Consider the following 19,733-nt stretch of genomic DNA (forward strand, 5'->3'; position numbering starts at 1 on the left):
TCAGGAGTGTCCACACATTCCTTACTGAGACACAAATCCCGTTATCATAGATCGACAACTAAAACAGATTCCACTGTCCAGAGCCACACATGAATTATTGCTTAGCTTAGGAGAGCTCCTGTATTTGTTTAGACTGGGGCTTCATTTGCCACTAGCATCTAGGCTATATTTCTCTCGAGGTATTTCAGATATGAAAATTGCCTTTCAAAACCAATCCTTTTTATTTTACAGGCCTACAAGTGAAGATTGTATATCCATTAACTTTATCATGCATCTCACCTACTGTCCAAACAAAAAGGTCATTTCTCATTCTTTACTAAAGTTTTTCAAAGTATTTTTGATTTCAGCATCTTGACTTTGATTTACTGTTACCAATACATATAATTTCATTCCCAATTCCAGTGTGAAGTAAAAGAAATCCTCATTCAAAAAGAAGCTCCTTCATTATGTTTAAGTACATACTTTCTATTATTTCAATAATAATTATTCACCTGGATGAATAAAAAACAAACTGCAAAACTGCATTACCATAGTTAAATTTAACCTGAAATAGCCTGAATCTGATACTGTATCAACAGAGAAACTCCTTTATTTTTTGTGTGTGTGAGACCACATAAATATATTCATTATGTACACAACCATATCTGATAAGACTTAGAAAGGAGAATGTACACAGGTGGGAGAACTCACATTCAACAAAACACATAAGCAACTCAATAAATGATCTTCCATCACCTTACTGGTCCAAACCACTCGGTTCTTTCTCTGCTGATCACACTCTTTCAGACATAACCTGGAATATATTTAGGCCAAAATGCCTGCTTCCCTTGGGTTAACCAGTTGTCACTTTTTGCCTTCTAATAATACATATTTGGCAGTGTAAAGTACAAACCTCTTTCAAAGTATTAGTAAAGTAGCATCAGTAGTTTTTTATAAAAAGATATAAAAGCCTAAATATCTGGAAGGTGAGTTCTACAGTGACTTTTCCTAAACCAAACACAAGAATCAGACTACTGAGGTCTCTAGCCTAAGAACTCAAATCCTTCCAGCTCTGTTAGTTGGTATTAGAATCCAGGAAGTCTTTGAGGTTGCAGCTCCAGCATCCTTAGACTACCATGGTTACAGCCACTCCACCACTACAATGYGGATTAATGATACATTTAACTGGTGAAAACTTTCTGCATTTCACCTATACAAAAGTAAATTCCTTCTTCATTGACCACATATAACACAAAAAATGATTYAACAGTGAGCATCTAAAGTGACCTTTCATTTTCCAGCTGACTTTGAAGCCAACTGGAATTCATTTAATGACTGGAACTGGACAAAATACATGGAAGTATTTCATTAGCATGGGTGAGTCCCATTAAGTAARATAATATTGAATCTTCCATAACCTGTACCCCAATCCTGGTATTTAACAGAAAGCAGGGCCTGCACACAGAACAACCACAAACTTGAGTCTGGCCTGAAGTCAGGACACAGCTCAAGGCGCACAGCCATGCCCCAGGACACACCTCCCAGTTTCTGAGGTCATGCACCCACAAGAAACATTCCTAGCTAAATCACTTAAGGACACATGATAGCTCTCATATTCTGACGATTTCACCCATCCTTGTTTCCAAGYTTTAATTCTTTCAGCTTTGGCCCTRAGCATCACAGCAGGTCTCACTGTTACTATCTCTTCAGGACCAAGTCTTTCAATAGTGTGAACAAAGTTGCACGGTGAACCTCACAAATCTTAAAGTTCTTAGGCATGAACTGACATAAATCAGAAATATAAACCTCAAAAATCAGTAAAAAAATAACACAACCTATTCCTTCAGTATATCAGAAGTTAGTAATTCATTATTWTTAATACTGAGAACAATGCMATCATGAGAAAAAGGCATTTGCCTAGCCCTGTGAGATTTTACCGTTAGCAAAATTACTTAAATGAAATGGAAAAAAAGAGAAAACTGTGTACACAAAATTAGCACGAGAATTAGCAATCAACTGTAGTTCATACAAGGTTCTTAGCAGATAGCATCATGTTTATTAATAAATTATGAACTGCTTAGTGGAGTTTTTGCTTAGTGATATCACTATAATAACAGATACATGTTTTATTTATGTTTCAAGTTACATCCAAAATAAGCGAGACATTCACTGTCAGATTCTCTCTAATATCTGAAGACTCTTTACCCCAAATTTAAACTTCCACTGATCTAGATGAGATAGCACTCCATCAAAACCAGGGGGAATAATATGACGACTTCAGTCGCTGTGCTCATCTTTGGGGATTTTGCTCCTGTGATACAACAAAGCAAAAAACTGCATTTCTTAAAGCTGGCTGCACTTTTCTCATAAGGATGGTATTTTTTTTCTCTGTGGGATACAGTGCTATTTGTGCAGCAGATTGTATTTTGACAGATGCAACTGTATCATAAAAAGGCCCTTAGCACTATCAGACTGGTAGCTCACAAACATTCATGAGCTCCAGGATTTCTTTAAAAAATCCCAACAATTAAAATGTTTTTGAGAATGTAAAATGCTGAAAGCCACTTACCTCCCCCACACCAGTCTGCAGAATTTTCAGTCCAGTTGTTTTTTCAAGCTTCTCTTTGTTTACGGCTGTAAGGAAAAATTAAGATTGGAAGAGTTACAGGAAATATGTATGGAATATGGAATATGTATGATTTTACAGCATTTGCAACCAACCTTCTTTCCTTCATCAATATATTCATGACAGTTCCTATCTATTCCATCTAAGGAATATCTTTCCCTGAGAAGAACTCTGCTAGTCAAGTTTTTTGAATGCATATTTACGCTATTAATTACTCATTATTATGTGAAAAAGAAAGCCAAGCTAATTTTATTTTACACAGCATTACACACATTTAACACAGATACACAATTTGTTTGGACAGTTCTTTTTCATGGATAATTCCCATTTGCATTGAAGAGAAGAGCAGTACTTTACCATTACAACAGACACTGTCCAGAACTTTTCACAACAGATACAGACTCTTACCTCACAGGTAAGATAAAGAATTTATTTCACAACACCAGGATGCAATGCACATTTTTTAAAAAAATTCAGTTTTTTTCTTATTTATCAGCATCAACATCACTAAAAGCATTAAAAACTAAAATAAAGCAACCCAGCATAAAACAGTTAAATAAAGGTGGCAAGCACTAACACTACAATGATACTTGCAGCCCAAAGATACCCAGAGCACAAACTTGAGCACTGTTGAACAATTGCCTGAACTCTTAAACCTATGGTCTGACATGATTATGGCCTGTGGCTGTTAGAAGCCTTAACAAAGCAATGCCCAACCATGGTTCTGGGAACAGCACAAGGGTGAGATTATTCCTAGCTGGGTGTATGGGTAATGCCATCCCATTTCAGATGGGAAGACTTTAACCTTCTAGATGAAAACTCTGTTAGTTGGACTYGTGGCCAAAACCCAGGCACCTGGCTTGATTTATTTGTGAGTAGCAATGAAGCCTTGCAGCCTTGTAAACTCTACTTCCTTTAGCTTCCTGGTGACTCTGTCATCCAAGTGAGTCACTGGGGCTGTCCCTGCTGTCCTTGCAAAGGGATGGACATTTAATAGGATGAGTCATCCCACATACCTCACACATATCTGCAGGCACCTACCTCCATCCTTTGATTATGGGCAAAATTTGATAGATGCTGCTTCTCAATTTTGGTTGCCTAAAGCAAACCTAGGCAGAAATTTCAAGTGTTCCAGGACACACTGTACACTGTAAATTTAGWTGAAAACACTTAAAGGAATTACCTTTCTTTTTTTTTTCATTTGTGACAAATGCTCTTTAATTGTTGCCATTTGAAACATTCAAAAGAGCTCAGATTGCAGCAGACGTTTCTTGGAAGGAAGATTATTGTGAATGAATACTTTATTGAGTCTGTCCAAAGTGCAACMCAAATGACTCACATCTATTCCAGAGGTAAGCTGGATCATTAGGCTCCATCTCACCTCTTATGGAAAGATTTGGTGAGAGTTTTTATGTGCAAAAATTCAAGAAATCAAGTCCCTAGCAATTCTAACGAAGAGAAACTTTTGTGATTGCCTTCAGCAAGGGGGGGAACATTGCCCTCAACTTAAATGAAGAAGAAAGCTCAGTACACCTTTTAGACCCAGACACCTTTATTTTTGCATCTTCTTATRCCACTAATTAAGCAGAGAGGAAGATGGAGTCCCAAGCTAAGAAAGCTGAAATGCATGTTTTGCTGAATGACAGCTTAAAACATGCTCGCAATATTCACGTACTTAAAACCTGTGCCATGCTTTCCACATTCACAACRTATTTATTCCACCCAGAGTCAAAGGGACCACCTGAGGGAGAGTTGATTGAACCATGAGCTTCAAGACCATCTTTTGCAGTGTTGTATATCTTGTGCTGTACGAATTTCCAAAGTAAATCTTTGCAAAGATATGCCATGCTACCACACTGACCATCTCACACCCAGCAAACACATTAAAGGCAGATTTCTACCAAGTGCAAAAATTTGGAAAATTTCTAAAATGAGAAAGTTCCACTGCCTCCTTCAAAGAAACTGAACGGTCCAACAAATGATTCTTTGGCAGCTTAGGATAAAAAGAACTGCACAGCAGAGTGGCTGCAAAATAAATGGCTATAAGTAAACAACAAAGCTTAAATCCCACTGTGTAATTTCTTACCACATGAACAGTTAATAGAAAATATTGGGTCTGCTGAATCACTGAATTTTGTAATTACTATTGCATATTTGACCTCCTTTTCATAGGTTTCCTGCAGACATTAATTATTGAAGCTTTGATATTAAAAAACAACAACAAGAAAGGTTTTCTTAATAGCCCTGCTTTCCCCCTTGATACTGGCTAAAACACAAAGGATGGATCTGACAGCCATGCTAACAAAAACCCTGCCAAAATTAGGAGGCATGAAGGCACGAGGTGTTATTGATTAAATCATAACGGGAAAATGGTCAAGCCCAGGCGCTGTCAGATTGTGAGGAGAGACACAGCCAACAGTCTCTGGTTCACTCCAGGAGTGTGCAGGAGGGTATTTTAGCTAACCTTGAACTCCACAAGCTGCTCAGGAAGGTCAAGAAATTCTGTCAAAAAGGGTGCTGGAGCTGAAGCAGCAACTACATATCAAGKAGGTGCTTTGAGCTGTGGGATGGTGAATACAACCACTCAACCTTTTCTATGCAGAACTATAATGGAGAATTTAAAACAATGAGAAGACACGGTCAAAATAAAGAGATGGAAGAAGTGGTGGGAAAATATAYCCAGATACTAAAAACAAAGTACTAATTCTCTGAAAATTGGCCCAAATTTTTGGAGGTATTTTAGTATATTACCTGCTAGCTTTTATTCAAATACMAATATACAGCAGCTGATGTTTCTGTTGCAAATTTTATGAAAGTGGAAATTACAATTCTGGGTAACATGGTATATTGCACATTCYATCAAAGTTATTTTTCATGGTCACAGTTTAAAGTCCTGCAATAATAATGGAGAACTGGCAAACTCATCAGCAAAGAGGCATAATAAAAACAGCTATTCAAAAAAAAAAGAAAGAAAAAATACCCCAACGAAATCTCCCTCAAACCAGTTAGCAACATATAAATCCATTTTTTAATCTTCCATTGAAACAAAAACAGCTTCCAAACACACAAAAAGGGAGGCCTTTAAATTAAATTCACTAGATGAAGGATATGCAAATTACCTGAAGAAGCGGAGCCCTATAATGTTCTCAAAATTCTGCAATAGCCTATTTAATTAGTATTTTAATTTATCAGAATAATTCTTTGCACTTGACAATTTATGCAGGATTCCATATAATTAAGCACGTAGCTACAGTGGAATAATTTTGCSTACTCTCTGTATACCAGTTATTTTAACCTGAAAGAATCCATGGAAGTCTCTTCTGTGATCTAAATTACAATGGGGACAACTTAATGGCTTTGCTCTATTAGAGAGCATGATGAGGGTGTTGCTGAGTGTTTARGGGTAGGGATTGTCACTGCTCAGTCTTCACTAACCTGGGGGAGGTGTGATGTCTTTTCTGAGGGCAATCATTTATTTCTGTTATCTGTCGGTGGCACAGTCAGGAACTCGAGTGTGTCAGTTTGGCAGGTTTAACCTCAGAGCCCATCAGTTATTAGAAGAAGCAGTTGTGGAGGGCTCTGAGCAGACCTCCAGTCTCATCACAGCACTTCTGGAAGAGGGAAGCCCTGAAAATCGCGGGGATTGCAGAGATTTGCAGTCAAAGAGGTTGCCAGGAACAACTGCACCCTGCAGCTGGCTCATGGGAGCACACACTGGCACGAGCGGGGGAAAGGGAGTCAGGGAAAAGATCTCCAGGAGGCCTCCCCAGTTTGTCTCCCATGCTGCTGCAGGAATTGCCTGCCCCAAAGAAGAAACCATCCTTAAATATGGAAAGTAYTTTTGGGAAGGTGGAATCACTCACAAGGAAATCTTGATTTTCGGTGTGCATCTGACTTAGAGTGTGTGTTGTATTTAATTGAGGGTAGGAAAAAGGTACTTACAGGCTTATGATTCCCCTGACCTCTATTATCTGCCCATTTCAGAATGAGCCAATTCATGCTCTAGACTTGCTAACTGTATTGACTGGGCCTCCAGTCAATATATTGAGGGCMACTAATTCAGATTTACTGTAGGCTGTCAGATGAATTCTACAACCACTGTTTTCCTCCTATCAGATTGTTGCAAAGCTCCTTTCAAAGAGCCACATTAAGAAGAATTTCATTTGTTTTCCTCTCTGAGGAAAGAGAAAAGAAGGAAGRGAATTCCAGAGAGATGGTGTTTTTTACAGTTTTCAGCTTTTTTAACAGGTATCTCTAAGACAAGCAGATGTTGCATTCATTTACACCAAGTTAGAATTTTCTTTCTCCTCCTCTACAAGGAGCCCCCTCGAATATTTGGGAAGTTCCTTCAGAGCAAGGACCAGGAGTGCCTTTCCCTTTGGCAGGGCCATGCACTGTGCCATGTATGCACACAGCAAGTCAAAATCCCAACATGGAACATCCAAAATTCATCAGCTCAGAACAAAAATTACCAACTCAAGTGGCCAGAAACAGTGAGAAGGGTGCCTGCACTAAATTTTACAGTGCAATTGTGAGGAACAGGTACACAAACTGCAGGCAGAAACTACTTTGTCCTCCAGTCTTTACAGGGTGATGGCACAAGACAGTTGTTTCATGTGAAATTTCTATTTAACTGGCAGCCAGGCCTGGAATGAAAAGGGTTGCAGAAAAGTCAAAGCCACATCACAGTGGTAGCAACAGCCTGCTAAACACTGTCATATTCAATTTTCAAGTCATTTTTCAAATGATTTTAATTAGATATTGTTTCAATCTCATGTGCATTAATTTAATTTCTGATATCAACATTTCAGCTTTCAATCTGTTCAGATGCAATACCTTGCTGCCTGGAGTAATTTAAAATATTGTTTGCATCTCCAGCAATTTTGAGAGCACACATCCTTTACAACCTGCTCTAGCCAATAAAAGCAGCAGATGGAAATTCAGACCATGCTCACCACTCCCTGTGGCACCTTTGAGTTTTCACAGATTTGGTACGAGGCAGCTAAATCTCCATGGTCAAAATCAAGGAATTTTCCATCTCTGTTTGTCTTTAATTCTRTTCAAAAAATACACACAAAATCTTTTTTTCAGGAAACAGCAACACTGCATGTTTCCATAAGAGGGAAATTGGGCCATACTTGAATAGCTGTCAARAGCTGTATATTTTTTAAACTTATTCTCTGAAACAGTGTCACTTTTTGTACTCTAAACCATCCACCACTTCCACCCATGCCCAGGCAATATTCAAGGATAGAGCAGAAATGACCTTACACAGCAGGACCTCAGGTACCTATGCCTTTGCATGGATTAGGGACATATTTTAAACACATTCTTTCTGCATGACTGCTTGCATTGACTTATTTCCACTTTTTCACTAAATAACTGCTCAACTGGATGTCTTCCTCTAACTTTCCTTTTAAATGAGCACACTGCTATTCTAAAATCTGATATTTAAATTGTAGTAAAGGGGTTTGGGATATATGAAATAGTATTTTTTTATTCCTCTGGAGCTTTTTTGCTTCATGGTGGGATCTAACTCTACAAACTTTGCTGTCTCAGCTAAGAAATCTGTCAAATTTCCTGCTTTGCCAGGAGAAATAAATAGGTATCACCAGAGATTTGCTTATTCCATCCTGAGATCTGTAGAGTTTATTCATCACATGTATAAATACAGGCCTGGAAAGGCCTTCTGCATCAACCAATCCTCTTTTATTTTTCCACAGGCATTCTCTTGTAAAAAAACAGATGTACACAAACTCCAAAGTACTTCAGCAATRAAACATTTCGATAGACAATGCCATGGCTTCAGAGAGGAATTTTCAAGGTGTGGTGTGAATGTGATGAATAGTCAAGAATTCTTTTTCTGAAGTAGGAACAAACCCAGTTTATGCGAATTAGAACTGCAGAAATTTAAAAACCTTTATCTATCTTAAATAGGTTTTTTTTGGCAGAGCTTCAGGAACCCATTATGAAAAATATTCTTCTGACTAATATAAGAAGCTTGATGTCTATCAAAAGAAGAATTTTGAGGAATTACATAAAATAAAAAATAACCATGCTCTGGAAATATGTTTTGTTACATGTTGTACATACGTGCATATATGTGTATATAATTGTATATATGTGTATATGTTGCTATATGCTGTATATACTTTAGAAACAAAATATATTTCAATGAATGCTCAACAGTGACAATTTTTAATGCTACTGACCATTTTAACAGTGACCATTTTTAACACTACTGACCATTTTAACAGTGACAATTCAATGCTGCATATTACTTGACAGAGTGCAGTGCATATATGTGTAACAACTCGCTTGCATACTTAAAACACTTATCCATTATTTATAGCAAAGGTTGTACCAATTCAGCCAGTGTTAGCAGAAAATAAAAAAAAAAGAAGTGTCATTCCACTTTTCACATCAAAATTTGTTCACATAAATATTCCTTGACAAGTTTTAGCTCTGAACAGRAAATTCAGAGAAAACAACCTGCAGAATGTTGAGCTGAATCTGGAGCAGAGCACGTTCAGGTACAGCAAAGTGCTGTGACTACCAGGGCAATGCTTTTCTGCAGCRTTATTTTTGGGATGATTGAAAATGTCTAGATCAACTCTTAAATGTCCTTTTTTAAGTCCCTGTTAGCTTAATATCAAAGCTCACCATCACAGGTACAACCTTAACATTTAAACCTGTGGTCCCAGGGGATGGCTGGGTAAGGGCCACGTGGACCTCTCTCAGCCCTTCCCATGCAAAAAAGTCTCGAGCTTAAGGCTACAGCTTCTTTCCTTTCAAACAGACGAGTTTTTGGAATAACAGTTCCAAAATAATAAAAGAACAGGTTTTCTGCATTTTTTTATTTATAATCAGGAATTCAACAGATGCTTTAACTTTCTTGTGCTGAAAATACTACCAAAAAAGAATCAAACAGATAATAGTAGTTACTCAGCTTCTCAAGAGTAGCTAATATTCTAGTTTTGTAYCTGCTTTTCCCTTCTTTTTGAATATYCACTCCTTCCATATGACTCATTTTGATMTCTCAGGATATCCATTGCACCTCCTCTTTGTGTTTAATTACTTTTAAAWAAGCAGAAAGAACCACTGAAAYGATCCAGAGGCTATTACGGTTGTAGCTTCATAGAAATTCAGGAAACTGTGTGATCTGAAATGTAGTTGCCCTTCTGTGATTTCTTTAGCTTAAATAATGTGGTACTGAGGCAAGGAAAAGGACTAAACCATCTCTCCAGAAGTGTGCCAGATGCTGTTYCAAGAGTTTCCATTATTTTTTAACACAAAAGAAACAGAAACACTCAGGAGAAAAAAGCCAAGAATAGTTCATGCACTTTTAAAGAAGCAATCCACTCCTCCCTAGGGTATCCCTGGAAAGTACACTGACCTTCTTTCATATTATAATACATAATATTTTAAAATACCCATATTAGCATCTAATTATTAATCCCCATCTTTGTAATGCTCTAGTTTTTAAGCATTCCCCCGCTTGCACCATTTTGAGTCTTCTCAGTCTGAAACAGTATGAAATGCATGAATTATTCTTACTCTTATTTAAAATCTGTCAAAATCTTTGGATGGACACTGTAGTGTATTTGCACTGGTTTATGAAAAATTTAACGGACACTAACACTAATTCTCAGCATGCCAAATGTTATTTTTAATAAATACACATTCAAGAACTGTCATTTTTTTCCCAGTCATTTCCTCAGTTAATAAAACAGCACCCTGTAGGTTCATTTCTTTAATGATCCAAAACACAACTTCGAGACACGTTATTTGTTATTCATCTACGACTACACTTAATGTCATCCTCGTGGCACAAATGTAACAAGACTGAGTCGCAAAAACATTAGCAATATTTCAACTGACTGGCTCACTAAATCATGAATAGCACAGCTAATGCACAAGGTCATTCACTAACAAAATCTATTTGCTGTGCCTCAGAATAAAATGAAAATATTTATTACCAAGGATGCCACTAGTAACAAGAGTCACAATAAAGCTTTCAGGTGAGAGTGAATAGGGACAATGCTAGCTTGCCCATCTTTTCTCASAACAGTTTTTCATAATTCTGCTTTAATGAAAATTCTGGAGGCTACTTGACTACCTTTAAAAGAAATTCTTGAAAATCAGCAAGGATGGGAGAACCTTTATATTTCAGAAATACAGGACAAACATTTTTTGACTAATATAATCATGTAATAAAAAAATGATAATGTTTATCCTTGGATGAGTGAAGTGCAAAATGAGGAAGACAAATGGTTGCATGCAGAGATAACTGTGTCCYAAATGCATTTACAGGATTTGAATATGCCTGTGTCTGCAGGTGTGCATATTTGATGGGAATGAGGAGAAGGATACAACAGGAAAGATCTGAGTGTGTRAAGAAGGATGGCTACTTTGCAGTGCTCAAGATATTATGCTTATTACAACCTCACCTACAAATGCTTTTCGTGGCCTGAATCACTGTGCCAAAGACATTGCAAACACRCATCTAAAAGGTGGTTCCTGTGCAAAAGAGCTGGTGACAGGAACGGGCTACAGAGGGGTATGGATAGCAAGGAATGGATATTAGGCAAGGGAACAGCTGAATGCCAAAGCTGCATCCATCCATTCACACAACATTCTTTTATTTTTTGGCATGGAAGCRATATGTTCAGCTAAGCCTTATAAATCCTTTAAAAGCTGCAGCACTTTCACCGTTTCACTGTTAGGGGCAGAAGAGACTTATTGGCAGTGTTTAAAATCAGGAGAAATGGCAGGAAAGAACACTCTGATCAGCTCTCCCAGAACGCTGGGACCAAAGGCAAAGCTTTCCCTTTCTGTYAATGCTGTGATGGAGAGGTCTTTCCTTTGCCATAGGTTTAACCCAGCACTCACCGGCATGAGGTTCTGCTGGCACCATCCCTCCTCCAACAATCCTATGAAAGCATTTTTTAGGACATCCCTTCAAAGTGTAAAAAAGGCTACTGGGCTGTGCCACTCCCCGTGGTGCCAGCTCCATCTGAGCAGGTTATAAATCCGATKATAAACCTCTCAACGGGCAAAATTCGATTCTGTATCTCAGATCTCTTGCTCTTTGTGTGAGAATCCCACATCCCAAAAGGAAAGCATTTGTCAAGCTGTGTTTTTAAACAGAAATCATAAGCAACTGCAGAAATATTTGAATGAAAGAAGACAGGTGAATTGACAATGAAAGTCTGTGGATTAATACCATGAACCATGGGTCTGCCCTGATGGTTAAAGTGTTCACTGTCCATCAAAATGCCAGCTACACCCTCTTGTGAGCAGTCCCTCATCCTCAATATTTGCAAAATGTGCACGATTAGCAAAAACTATCCTATTTAAACCAGTTGAGCCTACTTGTTAAATTTTGACTGACGTGGTTTAGAGAGGGACCACAGGAGCAGTTCCAGCAGCAGACACAGGACAGCGGTAACCTCTCCCAAGGGTAGGATAACTTCTTTGACTGGCACTGATACACTCARAAGAGGACAATGGCCCACAGCCTTTGTAAGACTGTCAGAATTGTATGGATTATGCAATTTAACACATAGGAATCATTACTGCATACAATTTCCAAAAAATGTAAATGAAATGCCTATCTGCTTTATGCATACATGGGCATAGGTCACCRTGAGAGTGCCAGCAATTTCAAGCAATTTCTGCACACTATTTTTGGAAAAAGAAATTAGCACAACAGCATCCTTAAGGGSTGAAAATCTATAGGAGAGTTAAAAGCTCAGTGAAATGTTTTCTGACTTCTGTCTGASTGCTGTGTTTGTCAGGCAGACACTGTCCTACCAAACTAGGCTATAAAATACCCCTAAGACTGGGCATAAAGCCAGGCTCCCCCCTCCCTGACACTGTGTCCACAGCACAGGCTTGTTTCCAGGGCTTTCCCTTCATGGAAATATATGGAAACCAGCCTTAAAAGAAATACTTGCCACTGAAAAAGAAAGGTTGCTACTGCAAGGGCAGTATAGATAATGACTTCCTCGGGAAATAATTTTGTGAGAAAGTGGTTTGCATATTTCCTGACCCTCTTGCTTTTGTAGACTGCTGGATCCATGACTGATTTCTAAAGGAGAGGATGCAGTTGTGAAAGTATTTTAAAATTCCTTTATACATCTATAGCTATCTATATCTATATATCTATTTTACACGCCAGAGCCCCGTACTTTAAAAAACCTGACAATAATCTACAGATAACATGCATGGCTCAATCTAAGATGCATCCATACAGCTTATTCCACACTCTTCAAAAAGGAATACAGAACAGCAGCATAAACATAAATTAAGTATGAGGTATACATCTTCACCAATCAAGATTAATGTATATTATTATCCCTTGACCCCTTCTTAATGCTCCATTTTACCATGTTTCTAAAATATTTATACCATACAGGGTGTTAAATTATAGCAATTAAGACCATGGTATGGTTTTATTAATATTTCATCAAGAATGTTTCATAATTTGAATTTCCCTGGTGCCTTTCTGTTGCTTTGCTGAACACTGTGGGGATGAAGGGCATTTCTGTCTTGTTCTTCTTCATCTTTGCAGAACTTTACCAGCATTTTGCTTTATTTAGCCAGATGCAGCCTTTTGCAGCTACTGCTTTTTTTACCTGGTGACTGATTCTTGTGACAATTKCAGGCTTGCTATGGTCAGTCCTGGCTCTCCAACAAAATAAAGATATCAGCAAACAGAGATGGTCCAGAGAAGAGCCACTGAAGGGACTGGAACATGAATTCAAGGAGAGGCTGAGGCCAATGGGTTTGTACAGCAAAGAMTTCAGAGAAACCTAAATGGTAATCTAACTTCTGCTGGCTGTAGCTTGGGCAGGATTGTAAAAAAGAGCCAGAATTTTGCAGAGACTTACACCAACAGGACTTGAGGCAAATTGCTACAAAGAAAATTCTGGTTGGACAGAAGGAAAAAACTATTTTCTTAGGAAGTCATCCCTGAGCACTARGACAGGGATGCAGAATTCACTAATATTTTCACAATTCGAGCAGAAGACAAATTTTAGACCCAGCACGGCTTTAGACTGGTTGTTGGACCCAAYGACCTCCAGAGRTCCCTTCTGACTTCAATTTTTCTGTGATTATAAATAAATATATAACWCCATTAAAAATAATGATTCCTCACAAGAAACTGCATGATTCTATCCCACATTTCAGAATAAACCCTATCTGATAAACCCTATCTTGAAACAGGTGCAACATGTTTTTGTGAGGAAAGGCTGCTGCCCACAGAAGTACCCTCATTGATCAGACCTTGGATCAGCAAAGCATTTCAATTTCTGCATYAGTTTGTTCTTATGCAGCCAAGCGCTTTAAGATATGTTCCATTGATGAATCATGGTCCAAAATCACTGGCGTGGAGTGAAGAAGTGAAAAATCTGAGAAAATTCAACTAACATTTGTGGTTTATTGCTTGGTTTTTGTGGAATGCAAATCTTCATGGCCATCACAGCAGAGCTGAACCAGGCTATGACAGCAAAACTGAAAACATTACAAAGATTAAAAATTAGAACATCATGTGAATAATGAAAAAAAATAAAAGGAAACGTGTTTTAGAGAAAAGGAAGGTCTCTTCTTGAAGCAGTGTAATGTCACTGCATACCTGGCAGGTGGTTAAAGGACACCAGAGAGTTTTATCTCAGCCAAAGCACAAGGCAGACAGACACCAAGGGAGAGGAGAAAGAGAGATGGACCCATGGAAACAGAGAAGGATGGGGATAAAGGGAAAACTGCTCAGGACTTTGGGTTAGGTTTGACTACTCCCCAGACTTTACAATCTGTAATTCAAAGGTGGTTCCCTAGTGTAGTCTTAGATTGCTGAAAATCAGRCATTCAGTTAAAGTTTATTTTCTACTTTTCTTATGGCTGATAGAGAGAGGCACTTGCGGAGGGTGCTTCATCCTCTCTCAGAAAGACATAATCCACATGTAAATAAAACATCCCCATCCATCTGATTTGCAGCCATGATATCCCAAAAGCAGTGGGGGCTTGAAGCAAAGAGTCCAGGAACTGATTTGCATGATACAGAAATGGGAAGCTGATCTTTGGAGAAAGGGGGGTACTGAATTAATGGGTAGAAAATAAACATGGAAAGAAGGGGAGGTCTCTCTCTCTCTCTCTCTCTCTCAGCCTGAAACAAGAAGGGTAATATTTTAGAGTGGTGTTTTCCTATGATTCCGAAAGTTCTGTTTCAAATGCAAAAGTTGCTTTGAATTTTCTTCTAAAAGAAAAATCAGTATTTTTTTCTCCATTCTTCTTTTTAAAAAATTTATATGGTCTATWATATAACATGGTAGTGAGCATTAACATAAAGTGATGAAACCAAGCTATAAAAATTCAAAGTGAGAGAAGACTTAAAATGACAGTTGTAAAACATTTCATTAATTTTAAAATATCGAGAATRGGTTTTACTAAGTACAGACTACAGCATCTTATTTTTGTTTTCCAAATGATTAAATTACTTTTTTGTACTGCAATTATACTAAATACTTTAACATATGGATCGTTTCATTCAGTACTTGCAGCCTGTTTTCAAAGTAATTGAATGTTAAAGTTTTTTTTTTATTTCCACTGGGGTACACACAAACAAAAAAAAGCAGAATTATGCATATTACAAGAATCAATTTTGATTGATAAGATGTACAAAAAATTTTCTACCTCATAAAATTTGCTCARCAGATAAACCTGACAAATTATCAGGAGGAACAAGTACCTCCAGGGTTTACCTGAAAGGGTTTGGTTGTTGTGGGAATTCATATAAATGGAGGCCCCAGCAAAACAGCAGTTTTCTATATTACATTGTCACATATCAGGAATGCTTGACACTCCTTCAGGTAACTTCAAATATAAAAAATGAGCAATTTCAAGCAGCTAGTTGCACCAAAGGTTGAATGAGAAGCTGAACGTCCTGCTGCCTCACAAGTGGGGCTAGGAAGGAGAAAGGAGGGTTGTTTTTCAGCTGTAGAATGGGTGAGGAGATGAAGGCAAGATAATTAACAGGTTGCTCCATCTCTTGTTTTTGATGGCTAACTTAATTATGTTTTGTACTTTTGTATCCRGATAATTCCTTGAGTCAAGTTAGAAATGCAAATGCTACAAAAACTCATCACTAATGGGTAAAAACACCAAGGTCCTGTAAATACAGATAAATGTAGGATGGAATTATATGTAAGGCGCATGTGTTTTGTGTGTGTGATGTATGGTGCTGGAACAGGACTTGCATATATTTGAATATTCATTGGATCTTCAATATCTTGTGAAACAAAATGCAATAAAGGAAGGAATAGAAACAGAGATAACAGGGAGAAGATGCATCTCTTTCATTTCCCTAATTTCACAGTGTATAATGATCTACCCATCTATTTTCTTATTTAAAAGTATCAACAAGATGTTTGGTATTATAAATCACATGAAATAATAGACRTTAATAATGCATTATAATCTTGAATCAATTACAATCTTTAAATTAAATTCAAATATATTAATACTTAAATAATAATTAATATAAAATTAACTTTTAAATAAAGCACTGTATTACTTGGTGGGAATTATATTAGCAGCTAGAATACTTTAAGGACATAAACCTATCTAAATCAAATTACAGGCACTGCTGACAATCCATTTAAAAGGATCAGAATATACCATCTATTTGCAACATATAAACATAACTCCATTATTTTATAGATCATAATACAGCATCTACCTAATTATTTTAAACTACCACACTATTACTTGTGCAATTTTACTATGTACTTAAAATACACTGTGCCACACTTTAAAATTATTCCAACAGCAGTGGTGCTGAAGGAAAATAGCAATTTTATAAAGCCTAATACATCTGAAGGGGAAAGCACTCAGAGTATCTAAATATGTTTTCTATGCACAGTTTGAACTCCAGTTGTTCAAAGTGAAGTGCTGCCTTTGGTGTGGAACATGAAGTACTTGGGAGAGAAGAGCAGAGCGGCATCAAAGGAGGACCCACCATCTGATGCCACAGAATGCACGTATTGATTTTGTATTTTGAAAGGCTTCCTTTACCTTGAATGCTTAGCAGATCCAATGAAAGTCTGAACTGACCCCAATGAATTTAAATTCTGCTYTAAATAAAATGTAATATTTGAGAAGGACACTCAAGTTATTCTGTTATTAGGCTTGTTATCATCAAGCACGATAGTAATTCAGTGACAAATATATGACACATTGGGCTTTTGGACCAGAGAGATTATAAAAACTACAAATATTAYGTGCATTTACAATTGTGAGCAGACTGGGAAGAAGAAACTATTTCAAAATATATTTTATAAGGTAGGCACAGGTTGATTTTTTAACATCAATTAAATTAAAATACTTAAATAGTCTGTTTTTCTGATCAGCTAATATTATGCAACATGTTTTTAGCCTTCAACAAGTCACAAAGCAATTGAATTGACTTTTGGATTCGACTGTGGCATTAGGTCTTTTTCACACTTGCATTTTTTAATTTTATACACTATTTAGTTTAATTATTAACTAATACTGGCTTTCAAAAGGATCATGATMATTTTTTTTATTTGTAGCAGAAACAGGACATTTTTGTCATATTCAAGATGCTGATCCCGTCTAAAACCTGGGTGCTAGATAACAGTWCATGTGAAGATGCTGCCAGTATTGGGGGTAACATTGCATTTACGTTAAACAATTGTTTTTGAGAACCAGAGAAAATGGTTTTATGAAAAGTGAAAACAATTAGGTAAGTGTCTTTTACCTCCATTATTAGTTTTTGCTTCAAATGTATTTCAAAATACCTGTTTCTAATTAACAAAATTCTTGCCACTGTTCATGCAATCAGGATGTGACCCCCAGTCAAGCTCCCTGGCACAGTCTGGAGCACATTCTTGAAGGAACCTAAGACGTTGCTAATGAAAGTTGCAGCTGGTACCCCTCTCACAGAAATTACTACTCTAGAGCAGAATGTGTGTTTGTGTCTGGGCTGCCAAGGTGGAACACTGCATCTTGGCAGCTCTGCCCTCCCTRTGCCTGGCAGTGACAAGGGACAGCTGGAATCGTGCCCCAGTCTGTTGAGCTGCCATGGCAATGATAGCCCTTGGCAAAAGGAACGAGTAGGACCCATACACACATTTCCCATTTTGCAGCTAAAGCTATCAGAGCATGCCTGCCTTGGTCCCATAGCTGAAGCCATCCCTGTGCATCCCTGCATCTAAATACAGCCCAATTATTCTCACTKTATTAAGAATTCAACTCTGAAAAATGCGTATTTTCCCTACTGAGCTTGCATTTCTTTCCCATTTTGCAGTTTTGTTTGAGCAGCCATGACCTAGGCATGTTGTTGGTTACTTGGCTGATGAGAACAAAGGTGTCTGAACAATTTTTAGTTATAGTCATAGTATGAAACAGTCATAGCATAAAATATATAAATACAAATTAATACTAAATCTTTTATATGTTTTCAAGCTGTCTCCAACAGCTTGATCGTACAGTTTTGTCAGAATTAAGTTGAAGAATAGTTTTCTGCACATAACTCTTAGGTCATAATTCAGAAGTTCACCCAGGGCTGAAACTTGGAGTGAGCTCGTAACTGCCTCACTGATTTCACTGCCATGCTCCATATAGGGGCTGTCAAATGGGAACCATACCCCGTTGATTTTATAGGGTCACATTTTCACAGGCAGTTGCTTCGATTCCCTCAAAATATAACTGCTGTGCATCAATTCCACTTAGACATAAAAGTCACATCAAGCTGCTTCTGCTTTGTGATTGGAAAGGGATTGCATAATATAGATACATCCCCTTTATACAGTAATTCCTGAGTCAGTAAAAGTCTTTTTCTTCCATGTAAGACAGGGAAGTTGTGAAAGAGGGAGATAAAAGTGATTTATGTAAGTCACCAAGCAGCCTGCTGCCAAAACCAGAGCCCCTCAGTGTCCTGTCAGCTGGGAAAAAACCTAATATTTCTAAAAATACTCATAGTTTAACTTGTCTACTCCAGCATGGAACTTGTAATCAAACACTGCAGGGGGATGGGATAAAAAGAAAAAAGTAAAAGTAAAATAAAATTACATACCTAAAGAGATCAGCTTGGCTAAATACTTTTCCTCACCCTTTTTGCAAAAAAAAGGAAACAAAATTTTCACTGGGAAAAAGAGGTGTTTTCCCACCTTTGGGGAAACAGCAGCAATCAGTGAACAATAAAATAATAGATTAAGTGAAAGATTCTTTATTATAAATACATCTAACAATTCATTGAATTTGATACTTTGGGCCCATTTTAAAATGAGCTGATAAAGCAACATTATTTCTTAGACTGATAACCAGCTTATTGGATTTCAGAGAGGTCAGAGGCTTCCTTGTTTATTTAGCTGAAGTAGTCTTTTAGCTCTCTGATCTCCTCAGTCTGTCGTTATTATTAGTCTTCCTTGAGTTCTGCTTTTCAAATACCTTGTCTCCAGCTCACTTTGCATTTCCTACTCAGCAATTTAACCCTACAGACAGTTTATAAAACAAGATAAAAATCCATAAATTAGGCGTCCATGGGTGCCTGTGCCCTATATCTTTGTCAAGGATGATCACAATCAAACGCTTGTTTCTCGAGACAGCCTGTCAGTGAGCACAATTACAGGTTTTCAACTTGCCCTGCCATAGCACCAGGCAGGAGACTCGTGTAGTGAGGGAAATAGCTTCATATCATTCTTCACCTGTCTCTTTTCTGTCTCTTTTCTTATTTCTATTTATTTTCTTTGCAGATTGTCATTAACACTTTTTTGAGAAAGTCTTTATTAACTAGGCAATATTATTTATTTATATTCCTTTATGGGCAGGGTTATTTTGGAAACAGTTAAAAAAAAAATGGAGATTTTAACCTAGGGAGTTTGGCAGCTCTGCCATGTCACCACAACAGTGTGGAGGCCAATGAGAGGCACAGGTCCAAGGTGCCACAGCTAAACAGTGAGCATCATCTCCAGCAGTGTAAACTGACATCCTCAGGATCCTTTATTTATAGAGCTGGAGGGAAAATCCTCACACCATTGTGTGGAGCAGAAATTTTGCCATGGACTTCACTGAAATCAAAACCTACAAAACCTAACTGTGTGTG

The 19,733-nt window shown here is 37.6% G+C and overlaps 1 protein-coding gene across 1 annotated transcript in view; it reads right to left on the reverse strand.

The window, feature by feature from the left end:
- The window catches only part of PTPRN2 (protein tyrosine phosphatase receptor type N2), a gene marked incomplete at its 5' end in the record, with an annotated part of 414,276 nt that overhangs the window by 231,922 nt on the left and 162,621 nt on the right, over positions 1–19,733 (reverse strand). Inside the window, one exon of the mRNA XM_057371089.1 lies at positions 2,549–2,613. Within this exon, the coding sequence (XP_057227072.1) occupies positions 2,549–2,613 (65 nt within the window). The remainder of the gene's footprint in view (positions 1–2,548; positions 2,614–19,733) is intronic.

Source organism: Malurus melanocephalus, unplaced genomic scaffold, assembly GCF_030028575.1.
Source record: "Malurus melanocephalus ecotype Western Australia unplaced genomic scaffold, MMel_1.1 scaffold_140, whole genome shotgun sequence".
In the NCBI taxonomy this organism is placed as follows: Eukaryota; Metazoa; Chordata; class Aves; order Passeriformes; family Maluridae; genus Malurus; species Malurus melanocephalus.